The sequence below is a fragment of the Leucopleurus acutus genome (assembly GCF_964270905.1).
Source record: "Leucopleurus acutus genome assembly, chromosome: 6".
NCBI lineage: Eukaryota > Metazoa > Chordata > Mammalia > Artiodactyla > Delphinidae > Leucopleurus > Leucopleurus acutus.
The window spans coordinates 13,732,725-13,756,103 of NC_139149.1; the positions used below are offsets into that span (position 1 = coordinate 13,732,725).

Genomic DNA, 23,379 nt, shown 5'->3' on the forward strand with positions numbered 1-23,379 from the left:
CCATGGACCAGATTTAGATTTCGCTGGTTTTACATCTTCTTATGTATGCATGTGCATGTGCATTTAGTTTTATGCAGTTTTATCACATATGTAGATAAATGTGGATAACACCATGGTTAAGAATCCGTTCCATCACAAGGATCTCTCATGTTACCCTTTTATAGCCACAGCCACCTCCTTCCCTCCCCACTGACCTCCGGAGCACTGTTCTCCATTTCTATAATTTTGTCATTACAAGAGTGACATATAAATGGAACTATGCAGTATGTAATGTTCTGAGATTGGTGTTTTTTTTCAGTTTAAATTCCCTTAAGATCCATCAAAATTGTTAAGTGTATAACAGTTTATTCCTTTTTATTACTCAGTGTTTCATGATATGAATATACCACAGTTGGTTTAACCATTCACATGTTGAAGGACATTTGGGTTTCCAGTTTTGGGGTATTACACGTGAATATGCTATGAGCGTTCGTGTATAGGTTTTTGTGTGAACATAAGCTTTCATTTCTCTCGCATAAATACTCAAGAGTGTATTTGCTAGGTCTATGATAAGGACATGTTTAGTTGTGTAAGAAACAGCCATTCTTTTCCAGAGTGGCTATACGGTTTTGCATTCTCATCAACAATGAATGAAAGATCTAGTTTCTCTGCATCCTAACCAACATTTGATGTTATCACTGTTTTATTTTAGCCATTTTGATAAATTTATAAATCATGATTTTTAAATTCTATCATTCCTTCAGTGCTTTTTAGCTGTAATTCTTCTATAAAGAAGAACTTTTTCATCAGCCATTTGGTAACCTTGAAATACAGTCTGTATAAGAATTTGATTATTTTTCTTATTTTCAATGCCTACCTCCCCACCTTGGTAAGCCAGTTTCCAGAAAAACAAATAAATGCCCTTTTAGCTTCCAGAGTGACTAATTGGCTTTTTAAACCATATCATTATAAACACATGGATTTTTAAAATATTTGATGTGATTATCTTCCAGGTAAATTAGTAGAAGAGAAATCACCATGTCAAAGGGTAGGCAAATTTAAAATTTTGATATAGATTACCCCACTCCTCTCCAGAAAGGCTGTATCATTTTATGTTCTTAGCAAGAGTATATAAAATATTTATTTTTCTATACTCTAGCCAACACCGGTGTGGCCAGTTTTTAATTTAAAAATATTTTGCCAATCTGATGGCAACTTGATATCTTAGTATTTCTATTTTCAGTTCTTTAGTTGAAAAGTTGATCATCTTTTCATGTTATTAATATCTTGATATTGATATACTTGGTATCTTAGTATTTCTATTTTCAGTTCTTTAGTAGAAAAGTTGATCATCTTTTCATGTTATTGACTACTTAACAATTCAGCCAATTGCCTATTAATTACCTTTACCCATGTTTCTATTAAGATACTGATTTTTTTACGTTTTTTTTGTTGTTTTATCTGTCATCCTTTTCCTTGATGGTTGCTGATTTTTATTTGTTTAGAAAGGTCTTTCCTTAAGATTATAAAATTTTATACCCATTTTTTGATGCCTTCCTGTGATTTTACAGGTTAGTTTAAATATTTGTTCCACATATGGTTTATTTTGTATAAGGTATGAAGTAAGAATCCAGCATTACCTGTTTCCAAATGTCTGACCAGTTTAATACAGATTAGAAAAGAAAAAGTAAAACTGTCACTGTTTGCAGATGACATGATACTATACATAGAAAATCCTAAAGATGCCACCAGAAAACTACTAGAACTAATCAATGAATTTGGTAATGTTGCAGGGTACAAAATTAATGCACAGAAATCTCTGGCATTCCTATACACTAACAATGAAAAATCAGAGAAATTAAGGAAACAATCCCATTTACCAATGCAACAAAAAGAATAAAACACCTAGGAATAAACCTACCTAAGGAGGTGAAAGACTTGTACTCAGAAAACTATAAAACACTGATGAAAGAAATCAAAGAAGACATAAACAGATGGACAAATATACCATGTTCTTGGATTGGAAGAATCAATATTGTGAAAATGACTATACTACCCAATGCAATCTACAGATTCAGTGCAATCCCTATCAAACTACCAATGACATTCTTCACAGAATTAGAACAAAACATTTAACAATTCGTATGGAAACAGAAAAGACCCCAAATAGCCAAAGCAATCTTGAGAAAGAAAAATGGAGCTGGAGGAATCAGGCTCCCCAACTTCAAACTATACTACAAACTACAGTAGTCAAGACAGTATGGTACTGGTGCAGAAACAGAAATATAGGTCAGTGGCACAGGTTAGAAAGCCCAGAGATAAACCCGTGCACATATAGTCACCTAATTTACAACAAAGGAGGCAAGAACATACAATGGAGAAAAGACAGCCTCTGCAATAAGTGGTGCTGGGAAAACTGGACAGCTACATGTAAAAGAATGAAATTAGAACACTACCTAAACTGTATACGAAAATAAACTCCAAATAGATTAAAGACCTAACTGTAAGACCGGACACTATAAAACTCTTAGAGGAAAACGTAGGAAAATCATGCTTAGACATAAACCAGAGCAAGATCTTTTTTGACTCACCTCCTGGAGTAATGAAAATAAAAACAAAAATAAACAAATGGGACCTAATAAAACTTAAAAGCTTTTGCACAGCAAAGGAAACCATAAACAAGATGAAAAGACAACCCTCAGAATGGGAGAAAATATTTGCAAATGAAACAACGGACAAAAGGATTAATCTCCAAAATATACAAACAATTAATGGAGCTCATTATCCAAAACACAAACAACCCAGTTGAAAAATGGGCAGAAGATCTAAACAGACATTTCACCAAAGAAGACATACAGATGGTCAAGAGGCACATGAAAAGATGCTGAACATCACTAATTATTAGAGAAAGGCAAATCAAAAATACAATGAGGTATCACCTCACACCGGTCAGAGTGGCCATTATCAAAAGATCTAGAAACAATAAATGCTGGAGAGGGTGTGGTGAAAAGGGAACCCTCCTCCACTGTTGATGGGAATGTAAATTGATAACAGCCGCTATGGAGAACAGTATGGAGGGTCCTTAAAAAACTAAAAATAAAACTACTATATGACCCAGCAATCCCACTACTGGGCATAGCCTCTGAGAAAACCATAATTCAGAAAGAGACATGTACCACAATGTTCATTGCAGCACTATTTACAGTACCCATGGAAGCGACCTAAGTGTCCATTGACAGGTGAATGGATAGAGATGTGACACATATGTACAATGGAATATTACTCAGCCATAAAAAGAAACGAAATTGAGTTATCTGTAATGAGGTGGATGGACCTAGAGTCTGTCATGTAGAGTGAAGTAAGTCAGAAAGAGGAAAACACCGTATGCTAACACACATATATGGAATCTAAAAAAAAAAGGTACTGATGAACCTAGGGGCAGGGCAGGAATAAAGACGCAGACATAGAGGACATGAACTTGAGGACACAGCGGTGGGGAGGAAAGCTGGGGTGAAGTGAGAGTAGCAATGACATATATACACTACCAAATGTAAGATAGCTAGTGGGAAGCAGCCGCATAGCACAGGGAGATCAGCTTGATGCTTTGCGACGACCTAGAGGGGTGGGATAGGGAGGCTGGGAGGGAGGCTCAAGAGGGAGGGGACGTGGGGATATATGTATGCATATGGCTGATTCACTTTGTTGTACAACAGAAACTAGCACTTATACTCCAGTAAAGCAATTATACTCCAGTAAAGATGTATTAAAAAAATTAAAAATGTCTGACCAGTTTTCCCAATGCCATTGATTAAATAAACTATCTTTTCCACACAAATGTGAAATGCCTTTTTTTTTTTTTTTTTTTTTTTTGCGGTACGCGGGCCTCTCACTGTTGTGGCCTCTCCCGATGCGGAGCACAGGCTCTGGACGCGCAGGCTCAGCGACCATGGCTCACGGGCCCAGCCACTCCGCGGCACGTGGGATCTTCCCGGACCGGGGCACGAACCCGTGTCCCCTGCATCGGCAGGCAGACTCTCAACCACTGCGCCACCAGGGAAGCCCTGAAATGCCATTTTTATGCTAAATTCTCGAATCTTGGGTCTATTTCTGAGTTTTCTATTGTGTTCTATTGATTTGTCAGTCTTCAGTGTCACAGCTTAAATTACCTTAGATTGATTGTCCTTTAACGTTTCTGTTATTGCATTTTGTAAATATATGAACATCATACTAGCTTGTTCATGTATTACTATTATATATCTGACTGTTGTTACTTTGTAGTGTGTTTTAATAATTGGTGCTGCTGATCTCTTTTTTTCTTTTATGACTTTGCTAAGTTCACAAGCATTTTCATCCAGATTAGAAGTATTTGTGATAAATCCAGACCACCATTTTATATTTTGATTGGGATTTTATTTAATTTATATTCTAATTTAGGGAGAATTGATTTCTTTACAACTTTGAGCTATCATCGTTAAGAACATGGTCTATCATTTCATTTATTCAGATCTTTTTTCATGTCCTTGAATATTTTTTGTTAATTTACCCCTAAATTATTGCTTTTGGTTTCTCTGTCCCTTCACTTGAGGAATGCGTTTTAAACTTGATCAGATTCATTTATTTTTTTATTTTATTTTATTTTTTTAACATCTTTATTGGGGTATAATTGCTTTACAATGGTGTGTTAGTTTCTGCTTTATAACAAAGTGAATCAGTTATACATATACATATGTTCCCACAACTCTTCCCTCTTGCGTCTCCCTCCCTCCCACCCTCCCTATCCCACCCCTCCAGGTGGTCACAAAGCACCGAGCTGATCTCCTTGTGCTATGTGGCTGCTTCCCACTAGCTATCTACCTTACTACGTTTGTTAGTGTGTATATGTCCATGACTCTCTCTCGCCCTGTCACAGCTCACCCTTCCCCCTCCCCATATCCTCAAGTCCGTTCTCCAGTAGGTCTGCGTCTTTATTCCTGTCTTACCCCTAGGTTCTTCATGACATTTTTTTTTCTTAAATTCCATACATATGTGTTAGCATACGGTATTTGTCTTTTTCTTTCTGACTTACTTCACTCTGTGTGATAGACTCTATTTTTTTAAAGTAGGTCAAGCCTTCTGGGAAAATGTCACATTTATAGTTTGTAATACTGGCTTTCCAAGCTGTCTCTACAGTATGTCTGGCTCCCTAAACTAACAAGCTGTATTTCCAACAGTCCTTGAGGCAAATTAAATAATGGCTTCATTCTGATAGTAGCTAATATGGTTTAGTTACTGAGTATAAATTACAACAAATTTCTGATGAAGACCATATGTTGTTGACCAAAATTAGATATTAATGCAAATTTGGAGTTTTAAATTGAAAACTTCAGCTATTTAAGTACAATATATGGGCAGCTTTTTATTAAGTGAAAAAAACAAACCTACAATTAGAAAAGTTTCATAAGGCATGCATGTGCTAGCTTGCCCAGCCTCCTTGGTTAGGCCGTTTGTATCATTTATTTCATTGCACCTGGGAATCTTGTATCTTTATCTGCTGCCTACCTGAGCTGTCTTTATGCCCAAACCTATTTAATCCCAAGTAGACTGTTGATAAAAGCAGCTACTGTTTATTGAGATCCAGCTGTGTGAGATCCAACTATGTGTTGGGGCTAAGAGGTAGAGTCAATAATTAAGTTAGATCCGTCCAGCTCTAAACTCTTCGGGAACTTGGACTGCATTATAGGCTTCCCAGCATGTTTGGGTGTATGTGTGTGGCGTGCTTTGGAGGACTTCTTTGTTGTTCTGGGGACTTGGTGAGAGGAGGAGGAAGTTGGTCATAATTTTCACAAACCCTGTTAACACTGCTTCTAAAATATGGAATCTTTGATAATATCCCTTTCTTGAGAGAGATTCTTTATTAAGTACCTCGGTATATTTTAGATTGTAAACGTCTTGCTGAACTGCCATTATTTGGTAGATTCTAGGGTCAGAATTTTTGGGAAGCACTGTAAAACCAGATTTCATAAAAAATAATGTATTTTTTTGGAAATTTTTATGTTCGTATCTTTGTCCACTTTTTTGTCCACATGTTTTACATTTTCATTGTTGGTTTGTAAGGGATTTTTGTTTTGTTTGTTTTGTTTGTTTTTCGGTCATGTTTAACCACACTAAAGAATGCAAATAAATAAAAAGATATTATTGTACCTATTGATGTGGATAAAAGTAATAATAATTTTTCTATTATAAGACCTAGTGTTTTGCAAGGAATACACTGTTCATGGGAAAACTGATGTGCCCCACTGCAGAGCAATTTGGCAGTATCAAAAAACCTAACAAATATGCTTATTCATCTTGAGCGCAGGTTTTCTACTTCTCATGAGTCATTTCTCATGTGTGTATATTTGAAAATAAGCTAAATGTCCAATAATAAGATGTTGGAGGTAAGAAGTATGGAATGTTGTACAGACCTTAAAATCATTGAAGAACAATATTTAATACATGGGAAAATGTGCATAAGAAGTTAAGTTAAAAGGCAGGTTATAAAGAGCTTGTACTGTATGTTCCTAATTTAAAAAATTTTGTATATATAAGTGAAATAAAGTATGTAGACTTTGGATTCTAAATCAAACAAGCTAACTGTAAAAAGACATTTTGGGGACAGAGAAAATCAAAACATGGACTAAGTATTAGATGAAACTGAGTATTTGCTATTAGTTTCGTTAGGTATGATAATGACATTTTAGTTTTTTTAAGTGTTCAGTGTTAGAGACACATACTGAAGTGTTATAGGGTGAAATTATATGAAATCTGGAATTTGCTGCGCAATACTCAAAAATAAAGGAATTAGATAAAACAACAACAAAAAATAACAAATAGTGTAGTAGCTAATAATGGAACTATCAAAAGATTTAATTTAGAGGGTAAATATTATTCTTAGTTCCTTAAAAACCACTCGTTGAATTATAAACAGTATACTAATTATAATTGCAAATTATTTTATGCATTAAAACAGCTGAACCTTTGCTTTTCATGCATAATGTGCTGTATATTCTCTCAAACTTAGTAAAATATTTGTGTAAGCATTCTATGATTCAGAGAGACTTTCTAGGCCAAATTAGTGTGGCTTATTTGTGTATATTATGAAGTATTTTGGACACACTAAAAGGCTTAAAGAATAGTAATTTATACTATCCCTATACCTAACATCCTACTTAAGATATAAAATGCAACCAGTATAATTGAAACACCGGTTTTACTTCTCCCTAATTGCATAATCCTTTCTCTGCCTCAGCAAGAACAATTAATCATCTCCTTTTAAACATAATAAAAGCTATGCTTTTGAACTTTATGTAAATGGTAGTGTATTCTGATGTTTTTGCGGTTTGATTTTTTTCCATTCACCTTACTCTTTCTGAGATTTCATCTGTGTTGATGTGCATAGTTCAGGTTCATTCATTGTCACTGCTTGAACTAATTTCATTGTATGAAAATGTCATAATTATCTATCCTCCTGCTGATGAACATTTAGCCGTTTCCCGTTTTTGCGATTAACAAATGATGTTACTATTAATGTTCTTTTACAGTTCTCCTTGTGCCGTGTGTGAGAGAGTCCCCAGGACACCTACCTATGAATGAAATTGCTGGATTGAAAGGTATGTGAATCTTCAGCCTTACTAAATATTGCCAAATTGTCTCCAAAGTAGAACCTGTTTGGATGCCAGCCTTAACTGGTTCTGCACCCTTGCCAACGCTAGGTATTGTCAGACTTTTTCGTTTGTCAGTTTGATGAGTAATATATCTCATTGTTATTTTGAATTTCACTGATTACTGGTGAGGTTGGACATCTTTTCTTACGTTATTAGTATTACAGGGTTTTTTTCTTTTGGAATTTTATTTTTAATATAGCAGGTTCTTATTAGTTATCTATTTTATACATATTAGTGTATATATGTCAATCCCAATCTCCCAGTTCATCCCACCACCACCACCAACCCCTCCCCTACTCCCTGCTCCCTGCTCTCCCCTCATTACAGGTATTTTTTTTAGTAGTTGCATATTATGGCTGTAAGTTGTATGCAAAGTTGAAAGCATGAAGTAGTTGCTACTAGTTAGAAATATACCATAATTTTATTTTTAAAACATTGGCAACTTTGCAGATTTTTTGGAGGAAATAGTTTGGGATGATTTTTCGAACAGTGCATTAGAGAGTGCATGGGATTTGGAATTAAATTGGTGCTTGAATCCTGGCTTCATTTTTTATCAGCTATATGACCTTGGGCAATTAGTGCAATCTCTCTTGAGTCTTTCCTCATTCTTAAATGAGTATAATACCTCCTGGTTTGATGATAGAATTAAATCTGTAACAGTTTTTGCCTGGTCATCAAAGAAGCACATGGTCTTGTGTTACCCTGATGGCAGATTATGTGTTTTCTGTTGACTAATTCTGGACGCTTTTCGTCGAGTGCTGCTTTCAGTTGGTCTAATTGGGAGCAGTACTTGTTGGAATTAAGCGTTTGGTTTTCCAGAAGGAGCTCATAATAGAGGACTCCCTTCCAATCCCACCATATACACAACATCACCTTTTTTGGATGAAGACCTGCCTTTGGTGTGGTCAGTGGTGGTTCATTTTGCCTGCCTCACGATCTCTTCCGTTCCACATTATTGTACAGTATCCATTTTTTCATCACCTGTCACAATTTGTTTTAAAAATGGAACATTTTCATTATGTTTAAGTAGAGAATCGCATACGGAAATATGGTCAAGAAGGTTTTTTTTACTTAACGTATGTGGAACCCAAACATCAAAGCAATGAACATAACCAAGCTGGTGCAAATGATTTTCAACGCTTGATTTGGATATTTTGAGTATGTTGGCTATCTCCTGCATGGTATAATGTTGATTCTTCTCAATTAATGTCTCGATTTGATCGCTACCAACTTCAGCTAGTCTCCCCAACCATGGAGCATCACCCAGCGAGAAATCTCCAGCACAAAACTTTGCAAACCACTTTTGACACGTTCAGTCAGTCACAGCACCTTCTCCATACACCGCACAAATCTAGTTTTTTGCATTTTGGTTTCGTTTTTACCTTTCTTGAAATAATAAAGCATAATATGCCGAAAATGTTGCTTTCTTTCTTCCATCTTCAATATTAAAATGGCTACACAAAAATTCACCAATTTTTTTAAATCAATTTATTTATTTTTGCTGTGTTGGGTCTTCGTTTCTGTGCGAGGGCTTTCTCTAGTTGTGTCAAATGGGGGCCACTCTTCATCGCGGTGCGCGGGCCTCTCACTATCGCGGCCTCTCTTGTTGCGGAGCACAGCTCCAGACGCGCAGGCTCAGTAGTTGTGGCTCACGGGCCTAGTTGCTCCGTGGCATGTGGGATCTTCCCAGACCAGGGCTCGAACCCGTGTCCCCTGCATTGGCAGGCAGATTCCCAACCACTGCGCCACCAGGGAAGCCCCGATAATTCTGTTTCTTAAATGCACTCTGATATGACAGCTGTCACAATACAATCTAACATAATTGTTTTGAATGAAGTTAAAGACAACCAAGTGCTACTAGAGCCATCTTACAGAAAAAACCGAAAGAACCTTTTGGCCAACCCAATACATAGTTTTAGGATGAAATAAACATATTCAAATAATAGTGTGGAAGGTGGATGATACCGTGGCACATGATTAAATCCTTCCTGAAATCTGAGAACATTTGTGAAATTAAAATGCAGCCTGGGGCTTCCGTGGTGGCACAGTGGTTAAGAATCCACCTGTCAATTCAGGAGACACGGATTCGAGCCCCAGTCTAGGAAGATCCCACATGCCGCAGAGCAACTAAGCCCATGCGCCACTACTGAGCCTGTGCTTTAGAGCCCGTGAGCCACAACTACTGAGCCCGCATGACACAACTACTGAAGTCCGTGTGCCTAGAGCCCGTGCTCCACAACAAGAGAAGCCACTGCAATGAGAAGCCTGCGCACCGCAACGAAGAGTAACCCCCCGCTCCCCGCAACTAGAGAAAGCCGGCGCGCAGCAACGAAGACCCAACGCAGCCAAAACAAAAAGAACAAAACAAAACAAAATGTAGCCTGATAGTTGATGCTAATATAAGTGTACTTCATCTCAGGGCCAAATGAGGAGATCGCTGGTGTACCAAACCAGAGTGGTCACATGTTTAGTGCAACCCACTTCTCCCCATACATGCACACCCACACCCTTGAGTCAATTGTGTTCATCTTCTGTGCCCTGTCAGTTTCTGACCCGTCAGAACATCAGTGACTGTGATGAAGCTGTCCAGGATCGCAGTGGGTAGGTGGGAGTGACCTTGGGACCCTTTGGTTGTCCCGGAATCTGGCGTGGGTGTGGGGACTGTGTTGCTAACTGTGCAGTGTGGGAGAGATGGGCTGGGTGCCCAAGAGCTGATGGAGGAAGTACAGGCTTGTAGATAATTATGAGTTGATGTTATTGTCCCCTTGCCACAGGAATTTCTTCACATGGCTTCCGAAGATGTGACCATTACGGTTCGCCTCATTCGTTCATTTGAGCATCGCAATTTCAGACCTGTAGTATATTATGGAGTTCATTTGGACCAAACTGTAGAGGAATTTATAGTATTTCTAAAGCAAGGTATGAGACATCTCAGCCACTTTATTAGTGTTTTGAAAAATATTGTTGACTATTAGAATGATAGTAATCTTTAAAAAACACTTGGAAAGATATTAACCTGCCTTCTAAGCCAGGTGTGAGGCTGGCTCCTGCTCTGGGCCTTGGCATCAGCGGCAGTGTTTCCCTGAGGCTTATTTAGCAACATGTTTGCCCTCATCAGAGACTGTCACTATCATGTTTGGCTTCTCCCTTTTTTAATTAAAAAAAAAAATTAAGGTCTGTGTTTGCTTGTAACAAACGGGTTTATGTATTTGGAGACTGATTAGTAAGAGAAGGTAGTGTTACCCGGCTGAGCACAAGAGGGCCTTCTGGGGAGTGTGACAGGAAGGTGGCAGGCCTCTGTACAGCCAGGAAATCATGAGAGCTGCTGGTCATTGTGGGCACAGAAGTGACAGGCAGCCTCACTGGTGCTACCGTATCATTTCAAGCTTAACATACAGCAGGCTTGAATTTAGTCTTCATTTTGATTGGTCCTTTGTGGGTTTCTAACCTCTGTTTTCAATTACTGAAGTGTTCCAATCATCAACATTTGATGAAACATCTAGAATAAGCTTTTATTATTATCTTATGATATAATGTACAGATCTTTGTGTACTGTTCTATGAGTTTTGACAGATGTAGTACTTTATATCCAACTTAATTTTTAAAAACTGACATAATTTCAGACACAGAAAAGTTGCAGAAACTCCTGGATGCTCTTCACAGATTCCCCAAATGTCAACATTTTGTTAACATTTATTTTTCTCTCGCCTCCACCTTCCCCCTTCCTCTCTTACTCTCCCACTTCATTCTTTTCTCTGAACCTTTTAAAAGTATGTTGCAGACATGATTCCCTTTTACCTGTAAATATTTCAGTGTGTATTTTCTAAAAACAAGGAATTCACTTACATAAACATAGTACAGTGATGAAAATCAGGAACTTAACGTTGAAACAATGCTATTATCTACTTTACAGACCTTATTGAGATTAATTAATTCCTTTAATCTGAGTTAATTTCTTTATCCTGGAGTCTTTTATTGTATTTCATCACATTGGCAATTTTGAATAGTACAGTCCAGTTATTTTGTAGAACGCAGGTGGGTTTTTCCAGTGTTTCCTCATTATTAGATTTAGGTTATGCTTTTTCTCCCCTCCACAGTTTCCCCTATTATTAACATCTTACATTAGTATGCTGCATTTGTTGCAATTAATGAACCAATATTGATGCATTATTAATTACAGTCCATAGTTTATTCAGGTTTCCTTAGTTTTCAATTTCAAATCATTGAAACAATGCTGACTTCTCAGTGCATTTACACCAGGATGCACATGCTGTCAACTGCCCCCATTAGTGGCAATGGTGACTTTAATCAGTTGGTTAAGGTGATATCTGCCAGGTTTCTCCACTGTACATTTTTATTGTAATTGAAAATTAACTTGTAGGGGTATATTCTGAGACTATGTGAATGTCCTGTTGCTTCTCAAACTTTCATCCACTAGTTCAGCATCCTTTGATGATTCTTGCCTGAATCAGTTATTATGATGATGATTGGCAAATGGTGATTTTTCTTATTCCATCATTCCTTCTAGATACATTAGTTGTTTTTCTACAGTAAGGAAGAGCTTTTTACCCTTCCCGCCCATTCTCACCCCCCGCCCCATTTATTTAATCTTTTGTTTATATCACTGTGGACTCAAGGATTCTTACTTTATTCAAAGGATTATAATTCTTTACTATGATTATTTTATTTTGATGCTCTAATCATCCCCATTTTGGCTGGCGGTAGCCCCTTCAGTCTGGGTCCATGACCTTTTAACATGTCCCCAATCCTTCTTTGAGCACTTCCTTACTTTTTGGTCTAAGATGTTCCAGGCATGTCCTGTTCTTTCTCTGCCCCAGCCCTGGGATCAACCATTTCTCAGAGGAGCTCTGATTCTATTACTGGAGAATGTTATTGGGAGACCAACATCTTGTTTTATGTGTGTGGAATGTAAGTGTGTATAGCTAACTTTAAGAAATGTAGTTAATTCTTGACATTTTATTTCCTGATTGACTTTGTAGAATTTCTAAACTCGTCTCCCTTACTTTCTTTTTTTTTGTCTAATTTTGAGTGGTTTCACTGCTCAGTATTACTTGCTTAAGAAGAAAGTAAGGTATATAAACCTATAGGGAAAACGAACTAGTCAGTCGACTTGTTATGGAGAGATTGAGAGCTGGTACTGAGATACTGCCAATTACAGAGGGTCCTGCTTTTGAAAAGATATCGCCAAAAGCATATTCAGGTTTTGAAATAAAAACAAATCCCTACATTTTTTATTTTAAAATCTTTGTGTGTGTTATGGGTTACAGTGTTTCTTACTGTTAATACAGTGAGTGCTGTGGTGTTCTTGGTACAGTGCAGAATAGGTTCTCTGAAGTCCTTGAGAATAAGATGTAATCTTCAAGCTGCTCCAGTGCCGCCAGGGGCAGATGTATTCTCCCGGGGGTCACTGTGTTCTTTCCTTCCCAAGTACCATAGAATGCTCCCCATTAGAGCAGTGGTGTGGATCACAGTTAGATGCTCAGCCCAGCCTACTCACATCTTTCACCTGTGCTACTAATAGTATAGCCACTACTTGTTTCTATTGTGCATGTGGGAAATGTGTTCCACTGATTAAAAGGTAAACTTTGGGGTTCAGACCTTTTTGGCTTGTGTGCTCTCTGCCTATCTTTGTCATCTGATTTGAGGTACTGTGGAACTCTGCAGAGCTGGTGAATTTACCCTTTATGAATTGTGTACATAACAAAGACCAAATAGCTTATTACTGAGAAATTTTTGAACTAATAATAATAATAGCAAGCATTACTATGTATCAGATACTGTGCTAAGAACTCTAAGTAGGTTATCTCATTTCATCCTCACAGCATCCTTCTAGATTAGGAACTGTTATTATCTCCATTTTACAGATGAAGAAACTAAGGAACAGGGAGAAAAGTGAAGAAGCTTGCCTGAGATTACATGGCTAATACAAGGCAAAGCTACAGCCCAACCCAGGCTGTTCAGCTGCACATCATGCACTCCTAAACACGACACTAAGTTGCCTCTTTATTTTTGTCTACTGCCTTGCATGCTTAAGAGGATCCCTGAAGTAAATGGATTCACTCAGTGTCAAAAGAGTCTTTGAATTTAGTTCATCTTGCTCTAGTGTTTTTTTAAATTGAAATATCGTTGATTTACAGTGTTTCAGGTGTACAGCAAAGTGATTCAGTTTTATATATATATACATGTTCTTTTTCAGGTTCTTTTCCATTATAAGTTATTACAAGATATGAAATATAGTTCCCTGTGCTATACAGTAGGTCCTTGTTTACATATTTTATATATAGTAGTGTGTATCTGTTAATCCCAAATTACCAATTTATCCTTCCCACCCCTTACCCTTTGGTAACCGTAAGTTTGTTTTCTATGTCTGTGAGTCTTTTTCTGTTTTGTAAATAAATTCATTTGTATCATTACTTTAGATTCCACAAATAAGTGATATCATATGATATTTGTCTTTATCTGACTTACTTCACTCAGTATGATAATCTCTAGGTCCATCCATGTTGCTGCAAATGGCATTATTTCACTCTTTTTTATGGCTGAGTATATATATGTATATGTCTTCCATTATATGTGTACCACATCTTCTTTATCCATTCATCTGTCGATGGACATTTAGGTTGCTTCCAAGTCTTCACTATTGTAAATAGTGCTGCTATGAACATTGGGATGCATGTATCTTTTCAAATTAAGAGTTTTCATCTTTTTCAGATATATGCCCCAGAGTGGGAATGCTGGATCATAGGGTAACTCTAGTTTTAGTTCTTTTTTTTTTTTCTTTTTTTGTGGTACGCGGGCCTCTCACTGTTGTGGCCTCTCCCATTGCTGAGCACAGGCTCCGGACGCGCAGGCTCAGCGGCCACGGCTCATGGGCCCAGCTGCTCCGCGGCATGTGGGATCTTCCCAGACCAGGGCACGAACCCATGTCCCCTGCATCGGCAGGCGGACTCTCAACCACTGCGCCGCCAGGGAAGCCCTAGTTTTAGTTCTTTAAGGGACTTCCATACTGTTCTCCATAGTGGCTGCACCAATTTTCATTCCTACCAACAGTGTAGGAGGGTTCCCTTTTCTCTACACCCTCTCCAGCATTTATTATTTGTAGACTTTTTGATAATGACCATTCTGACTGGTCTGAGGTCTGGTCTGACTGGTCTGACCTCATTATAGTTTTGATTTGCATTTCTCTAATAATTAGTGATGTTGAGCATCTTTTCATGTGCCTGTTGGCCTTGCTGTAATGTTTTGAACACTTAAAGCTGGAAGGATGTTTGACATTGTGGCATAGCGAATCTTATACACAGACAGAAATGTTTATTGTGGTGAATGACCTTTTGGTGTTATTTTAGATGCCTTCTTGCCTTTCTAGCTGATTTTTTCTTATCATAGTCACTTTTTGCCATCCATAGCTTAACCTTGTCTCTTCCCATAATTGTCTGTATTTCTCCCTTAGCCAAGAAACTTTGGTTAAGTTTGATCCATTCTGCATTGAGAATCATTGTACCACTACTCCATGCCATTAAAATCTAAAGCTGTATAAATATAGTACATAAGTATAGTAAATAAAAACTAACACTTACAAATAAGTATAAATATATCAATAATAAATACTTGAGATTATATTTATATGTAAGCATATAAATATAACAAAACAAATAAATCTATTATTAACATATCTGATGTTAATCAGATATTCTGAACACAGAGGTACCATATATTACCTTATATAGATGACAAATTTTCTAGATTCAGAATAAATAAACAAACCAATTATCTAGATAATATGACATTTTAATTATTCATTGATTTGGAAGCATTTTAATACTTTGTAATACTTTAGATCTTGATTCTGAATGTAAAATTATTTCATCTGTTAAATAGAGAAAAGCTGTGGAGATTTTATCCAGCCTTCCAATTCAGAACTCATTCTTCATACCCTGTTACTCCTGGTCATGTGTTACTTTGTAGAGCAGTCTATTCTATTGGGTGACTACTAGCATAGTTAGAAAGATTTTCTTTATCTTTTTAATTTTTAAATATTTGTTTATATCTAATTCTCCCCTCCATAGTTTCCCCTATTATTAACATCTTACATTAATATGCTGCATTTGTTGCAATTAATGAACCAATATTGATGCATTATTAATTACAGTCCATAGTTTATTCAGGTTTCCTTAGTTTTTACTAAGGTCCATTTTCTGCTCCAGCATCCCATACAGGATACCACATTACATTTAGTTGTCATGTGTCCCTAGGCTCTGTGAACTGTGACAATTTCTCAGATTTTCCCAGTTTGATGACTTTGACAGTTTTGGGGAGTACTGGTCAGGCCTATCATAACATGCCTCTCTGTTGGAATGTTCCTGATGCTTTTCTCATGATTAGACTGGGGTTATGGGTTTTTGAGAGGAAAATCACAAAGATAAAGTGTCACTTTTATCACATCATATCCAGGGCACCTACTTTCTACATGATTTATGACTGTTGATGTTGACCTTGATCGCTTGGCTGAAGTAATGTAGGTTTCCCCACTGTAAGGTTGCTCTGTTGTCTCCCTGCTCATAATGTACCCTTTGGAAGGAAGTCACTATGCACAGTACACAGTTGAGGAGTGGGGAGTTAATTTACTTGGAATTCTTTTGCATGGGAGATTTTATTTATTTTGTTACTCAAATTATTCTAGATTTGGTCATTGAAAACTCTTTCAGTTGGCTTCTGTGCCCCTTTGACATATGCCATCTGTGTGTAGTTCTGGTACTTTAAGATGTTCCAGGCTAATTTTGTATATTCTGAGCCAGTCCTAGAATCAGCCATTTCTCTAGGAGCCCTGGTTGTTTTATTGGAGAATGGTATTAGAAGCCAAGATCTGAGTGCTAGGTATACTCTTTATTACTGGGGTTTCATTTCTTCTAGGCTCTCTTAACTGACAGAGCAAAGAAATATATGAACCTGTATACTTATGCATAGGTGTAAATATTTTCATGTTTACCATCTGAATCTGTATGTTAAACATGAATTCTTACTGATGTTTCCAACTCTAATCCATTATCACGTGGATCATTCTGGCCTTCTCCTCTTGCTTATCTGTACATCCCCAATCCAACAGTGAGGAACCTGACTCCTAACATCTGCCATTCCTTTACTTACTTGTTTAATTCCAGTATACAGGTATAGCTGTATCAGAGTGGTTAATTGGTACTCTGTGGGAAACAACGTGATATTAACTAGAGTACAGTGCTTTTGTGCAGTTCCTTTTGCCTTAATCTTACAAAAGTCTATTCATTGACAAAGTTATTTAGGTCAGCGCCATTTTTTCACCCTCTTCAGTAAGATTATTTCATCTATTTGCAGTACAGCTGTATTCTCTTGTCACCCTCTGCATTCTTTCCTGGGATCCCCTGTCCTCCTAAATGTTTTTTTGTTTTTTGCTTTGCATACATTAAGGTTCACTCTTTGTGCTGTTAAGTTCTATGGGTTTTGACAAATGAATTATCATACAGAATAGTTTAAGTGCCCTAAAAATCCTCCAGGCTTCACCCATTCATCCTCTCTTCAAGCCCCTGGCATCCACTGATCTTTTTACGGTCTCTAGTTTCGCTTTTTCCAGGATATCATGTACTTGGAATCATACAGTATGTAGCCTTTTCAGACTGGCTTCTTTCCCTTAGGAACATGCATTTAAGGCTCTTCGGAGTCTTTTCATGGCGAGTCACATCTTCTTAATCCCCTTCATCTGGAGCAGCCCCCACCTTCATTTATCTGTCATCACATTGATTTTTTTAAAGGAAAATCCAGGTCTGTGTTTTATAGAATGCCCCACAACATGGATTTGTCTGATTGTTTTCTTATGATTAGATTCAGGTTAAACATTTTTGGCAGGATTACCATGTAGCTTGCAGATCTACAAACCACAACCTGTGGGGTCAATCTGACCTGCCACCTGTTTTTATAAACAAAGTTTATTGAAACACAGCCACACCCATTTGTCTACATATTATATGTACTGCTTTTGTGTTTCAATGGCACTTACACAGTTGTGACAGACTGTATGGCTCACAAAAAACTAAAATATTTATTACTGGTCTTTACAGAAATAGTTTGCTGATCCCTGATGCTGGTGATTCCTCCTAGTTGCATCTCATCAGGAAGCACTTGGTATTGCTTTGCCCCACTATTGGCGGTATTTATTTATTTATTTATTTAACAAACTGGATCACCAGTTTATTACCAAAGGATAAAACTCAGGAACGGCCAGGTGGAAAATATGCATAGGACAAAGCATGGGGAAAGGGTGCAGAGCTTCCATGCCCTCTCGGAGTGCGTCATTCTCCCTGGTATCTCCGTGTGTTCACCGACCTGGAAGTTCTGATGATACGTATTTAGGTCATTTGGTTAAGGTGCTGCTACCAGATTTCTCTGTTGTAAAGGTATCTTTCTAACTAATAAGTAGTGTGTGGAGCGATAAACATTGAGACGATATGCATGTGTTGTTTCCAATAGTTTTAGTGTCTATTGATGATCCTTACCTGAATCACTGGTGGTTGCAGAAACTGGGACTTTTTTCTAACTCTGTGACTACTTCTGCATTTATTATCTGGCATTCTTCTGTAAAGAAGCACTCCCTTGGTGCCCCTCCTATTTAGAAAGGAACAGGATAATTTTGTAGTAGCAAATTCGTAGCACATTATCACCTTATCACAAAGGGGCCATTCCTTCAATACAGTGTTGAGGTGATGGTCTCTTGTTTGTGGTAGAAAATGTACTGTAGATTCTTTAGTTTAAATACTTAACTCTATAAATTTGAAACACAAAATAATACTCTATCTTTTGTGGCTATGACAACAGAATGAAAATATAATGACGAAGAAGGTATGCTAACTTAAGGATAGTTAGTGCTTACCTCTGGGAAGGGAGGTTAATGGGACTACAGAAGGACATAGAAAAGGTTTCAACTGTATCCATAATGTTTTATTTAACAAAAAAATAGTAAAAATCTGAAGTAGTTATGACAATATGTTAACATTTGTTAAATTTGGTTGATGGGTTAAATGAACTTTTGTTTTATTCTCCATACTTTTTAATGTTTAGATTATTTCATGATTAAAGTAAAAAGCATCTTGATATAGCTTAACTTTGAAGTCTTACTCTAATACCTGATAGAACCCTTCATCAGGGTAGAATGTTGACACAGTGTTCTGATTAATGTTAGGTCTTTGGTATTCTTGCCTGTACAGATTAGTCATTGAATTAGTCAGTTTCTTTTTTTCCCTTAGGTGTTTGTGCTTTCCTAAAAATCTTTAAATATAGATCCAGCATCTAATAAAAAATTACAAATTATACCACTTCTATTTTTAGAGCCTTTACTATGAGGTAAAGAATTATTTTGTTGTCCATTGGTACTTTAATAATTTTCCAGACTTTGTTGATTTCTATATTGAAACATGTGTTTTAACATCTCAGGTTCCTTTGTGGCATCCTAATTGCCAGCAGTATATTTATTATTTTGCCTTATTTTTCTCATAATTAATTTTTCTGTGGATGCCTTTTATGGGGACCTGAATGAATGAGTAAAATTACTGGTTGCCTTCTACTGAACTTTCCAATAATGAAATACTAAGTGGGTTTTTGCAGAATTTTGCAACCCTGAACTCTCTGTAGAAGTTCATTAGTTAATAAGTTCAAAGGTGGGAAAACATAAAGTGAAAGAAAAACTTAGTACAAAGTAGGAAATCATTTTCAGAATATAATAGATATGTTACAGCCTTTTGCTTTCAGCCAAGGTGGAGTAACAGGGACTGAACTTTTTCTTTGAATTGAAACAACTGAAAAACTGTGCAAAATACATCAAACAGTGATGTTCAGATATTGGACGTCATATAGCACAAGATGGGATAGCAGAAACAAACAAGGTGGCCCCTATGATTGTGCCATCTTACTGCGGGAGAGAGCATGTAGGCCACAGAGCAGGGTGGGGGAATCCAGGCAGAGGCTGGAGAATTCTATGAGTTTATGAGTCACAGCTGGCATCCTGGAGTGGAGTCTGGACAGAGTTCACAGGGCAGAGTACTGGAATGGAACGACTTGTACAAAGTGAGAGCTCTAAAGATTTGCAGAGCCTGAATCTTCAGTTGAATACGATCAGCATGTGTGTGTAAGGAAGCCAGGTAGAGAACCGCCTGACGGTAGCAGAAGGCAAAATACTCAGAGCTCATGCAGGGCTGGGAACAGTTTGTAGTTACACCAGTCAGGATGGAAAACCTTGTAATTAATAGGGTATTGGGTGGAGTATCTAGAAAGGTATTGCTGCAGTAGTAGGGCAAAATTAACCCTTGGCTAAATTCTGATCTTCTCTTACCTAACAAAGCTCAAAAGTAAGACTCAAAAGGATGTTTCCAAGTAATTTCACTGTGTTCCAGAACAAAGCTCAGTATGTTTATAGGAATACAAATATATCCAGTATTCAACAAGATAAAACCCACAATGTCCTGCATCAAATCAGAACTTACCAATCATGCAAAGAAACAAGAAAATATAAATCATAATTAGGAGAGAAATCAATCATTTGAAACCAAACCAGAAACGCTGTGGATGGTAGAATTAGCAGACAATGACAATTAAAACAGTTATTATGACTATATTGCAAATGTTCAAGAAAGTAGAGGAAAGATTGCGCATGTGACAGATGGAAGATATAAAAAAAAAAAAAAAAAGGAAGAAAAGGCCCAGATTGTCCAGATTGAACTGCAGATGAAAAATACCATGTCTGAGATGTATATGCACTGATTAGGGTTAACATGTAGATCAGATGGGCAGAAGAAAAGATAAGGAAACTTGAAAACATAGCAACAAAAACTATCTAAAATAAAGCACAAAGAGGTAAAAGATTGAGAGAAAAATAAATAGAGCAGTAGGGGGGTAAGGGGTAACTTCCAGTAGCCAAATATACATGTAATTGGAGGCCATGAGGAGAGGAGCTGGGACAGGGGAGGGAAGACCTATTTGAAGAAATAATGATTGAAATTTTACAAGTGTGGTGAAAGTTATAAGCCTACATATCCAAGTAGTTCAACAGATCCCAAGGAAAAGAAACATGAAGAAAGCTATACCATGGCATAGCATAATCAAATTGCTTACATCTGGTAATAAAGGTAAAACATTAAAAACAGCCAGAGTAAAAAGGACACATTACATAAAAGGAATAAAGATGAAAACAACAACAGCCTTCTCATCAGAATCAATGCATGCCAGGAGACAGTGGAGCATCATCTTTAAAGTATTGAAGGAAAAAAAGTCAACCTAGGATTCTGTTCCCGTTTTTCAGAAATGAAGGCTTGTCAGACATACAAAAGCAGAAAGAGTCTAGCACCAGGAGATTGAACTATAAGAAATGCTAAAGGATCTTCTTCCAACTGAAGGAAAATAATACCAGATGGAAATCTGGATGCACACAAAGAAGTAGTACTAAAAATTCGTAAATGAAGGTAAACAGAAAATGCTTCTTTTCCTTATTTTAAAAATATTTTTAAAAACATATTTGACTATTTAAAGAAAAACAATAATCTGCTGTGGGGTTTATGGAAAATATATGGCAGCAATAGCACAAAGGCCAACAAGGGAGAAATGGAAACATGCGGATATAAGATTCTTTTACTATATATGAAGTGTTACAGTATCTCTTGGAGGTAGACTGATAAGTTAAAGATATTTACTAAAAACCTTAAAGCAAACACACACACACACACACACGAATTAAAGAATTACAGCTAATAAGCCAACAAAAGGGGGATAGAGTAGAATCATAAAAAACTGTCAAATAGTCAATTTAAAAGAAGGTAAAAGAAGCAACAAGCATATATTGTACAGCACAGAGAAATATAGGCATTATTTTATAATAACTTTAAATGGAGTATAATCTGTAAAAATATTGAATCACTATGTTGTACACCTGAAACTAATATTGCAAATCAACTATACTTCAAAAAAAAAAAAAAAGAAAGAAAAAAGGAAAGGGAGATGATAGTTCTGTTCTTTTCTAATCTGTCATGGAAACAGTTTGGAGATTCCTCAAAAAACTAAAACTAGAACAACCATATGATCCAGCAGTTCCACTCCTGAGCATGTATCCAAAGTAGATGAAAACGCTAATTCAGAAAGATACGTGCACCTCAGTGCTCATTGCAGCATTGTTTACAAAAGCCTAGACATGGAAGCACAACCCAAGTGCCTATCATCTGCCTTTTCTTAAAAAGGTAATTCAGTTCATGCATCTTAATTTAAAATTATTCTTGGTTGCTTCATATTGTGTCTATGATCTCTTAAATCCTTAGGTTTTGTTTTTTTTATCCTGATTGCTACTGTTAAGCCATGTCTCCCAAATGAAATTTCGGGAGGTAGTTGGGTTTTGGACTTAGGCAAAGGGCATTCTCTTCCTCTCCCAGTCACTAGGCAAAGGACATTCTCTTCCTCTCCCAGTCACCCTGTCTTTCTCTCCCCTCCTAACTGATTTCTCCTTGGTCTCTCTCCTGTGCTCCAGACTCAGTTTCGCCTGCTAAACTAACAACTTCTTTTGTGTTTCTACTTGGTACCTACAACATCACATTTTGTAATGATTGCTCACCAGCTGTCCATGTGCTCATTTAGATAGAACTCCTGACCAATATGCTGGAGGAGAAAGTAATAGATGTCAGTTCTAGGACAGAGCATCTAAGATCTGGTGTCTGGTCCTCCTGCTTACCCCTACCCAAGAGACCATGGATGCCTTGTCTTTCAGAAGGTGCAGAAGTTTTGAACACTGTTTATGTGGTTAAATTTCTCATCATTTAAATAGTTTTATGTGTCTATAGTCAAATACCTTAAAATGCTTTATATTGAAAAAATAAAGGAAAGTGGAAGAGGAATTAAAGAATAGATGGACAAATAAAAAACAAATAGCAAAATGGTAGGTTTAAACCCAGCTATATCAATAATCACATTAATTGTAAGTGGTTTAAACACCCCAACTAAAATGCAGACATATAACAGGAAGTCTCAATTACAAGTTGCTTGCAAAAAATGTATTTTCTTGTATATAAAGATAAAGATCAGTTAAAGGTAAAGTTATACTATGCTAATACTAATCTAAAGAAAGCTGGAGTGACTGTTAATTTCAGAATAAAGAATATTACAGGGATAAAGGCTCTCAATTTATTATGATAAGGCATTAATTAGTCAAGAGAACATAATGATCCTAAATGTTTATGCACCTAACAACAGAGCCTCAAAATACATGAAGTCAAAACTAGTAGAACTACAAGGAAAATTAGGTGAAGCTGCAATTATTGTGAGAGATTTCAGCACCCCTCTCACAGTAATTGATGGAACAAGTAGAAAATTAGTAAGGATATAGAAAACTTGAATACTATCAACCTAAATTGATATTTTAAAAACATTCTATCCAACAATGGCAGAATATACATTCCTTTCAAGTGCTCAGAGAGCATTTACCAAGAGATCATATTCTGACCCGTAAAAACAAATCTTGATAAATTTGAAAGGATTTGAGTCATGCAACGTTTTCTTTTTTCTGGGTTTATGTTTTAATATGCATGCTTCTGATGTAACTTTTTTTTAAATAATGGGTTTATTGAGATGTAATTCACATATGATAAAATTCACATGTTTAAAGTGTACAATTTAGGGGTTTATAGTACATTCACAAAGT

The 23,379-nt window shown here is 36.8% G+C and overlaps 1 protein-coding gene across 1 annotated transcript in view; it reads left to right on the forward strand.

Moving 5' to 3' along the window:
* Positions 1-7,561: 7,561 nt before the first annotated feature.
* Positions 7,562-23,379, forward strand: part of LOC309963158 (UPF0538 protein C2orf76 homolog) — a 55,571-nt gene continuing 39,753 nt past the window's right edge. Inside the window, exons 1-2 of the mRNA XM_082841349.1 lie at positions 7,562-7,607; positions 10,436-10,580. Coding sequence (XP_082697475.1) covers positions 10,448-10,580 — 133 coding nt within the window. The 5' untranslated portion in view covers positions 7,562-7,607; positions 10,436-10,447. The remainder of the gene's footprint in view (positions 7,608-10,435; positions 10,581-23,379) is intronic.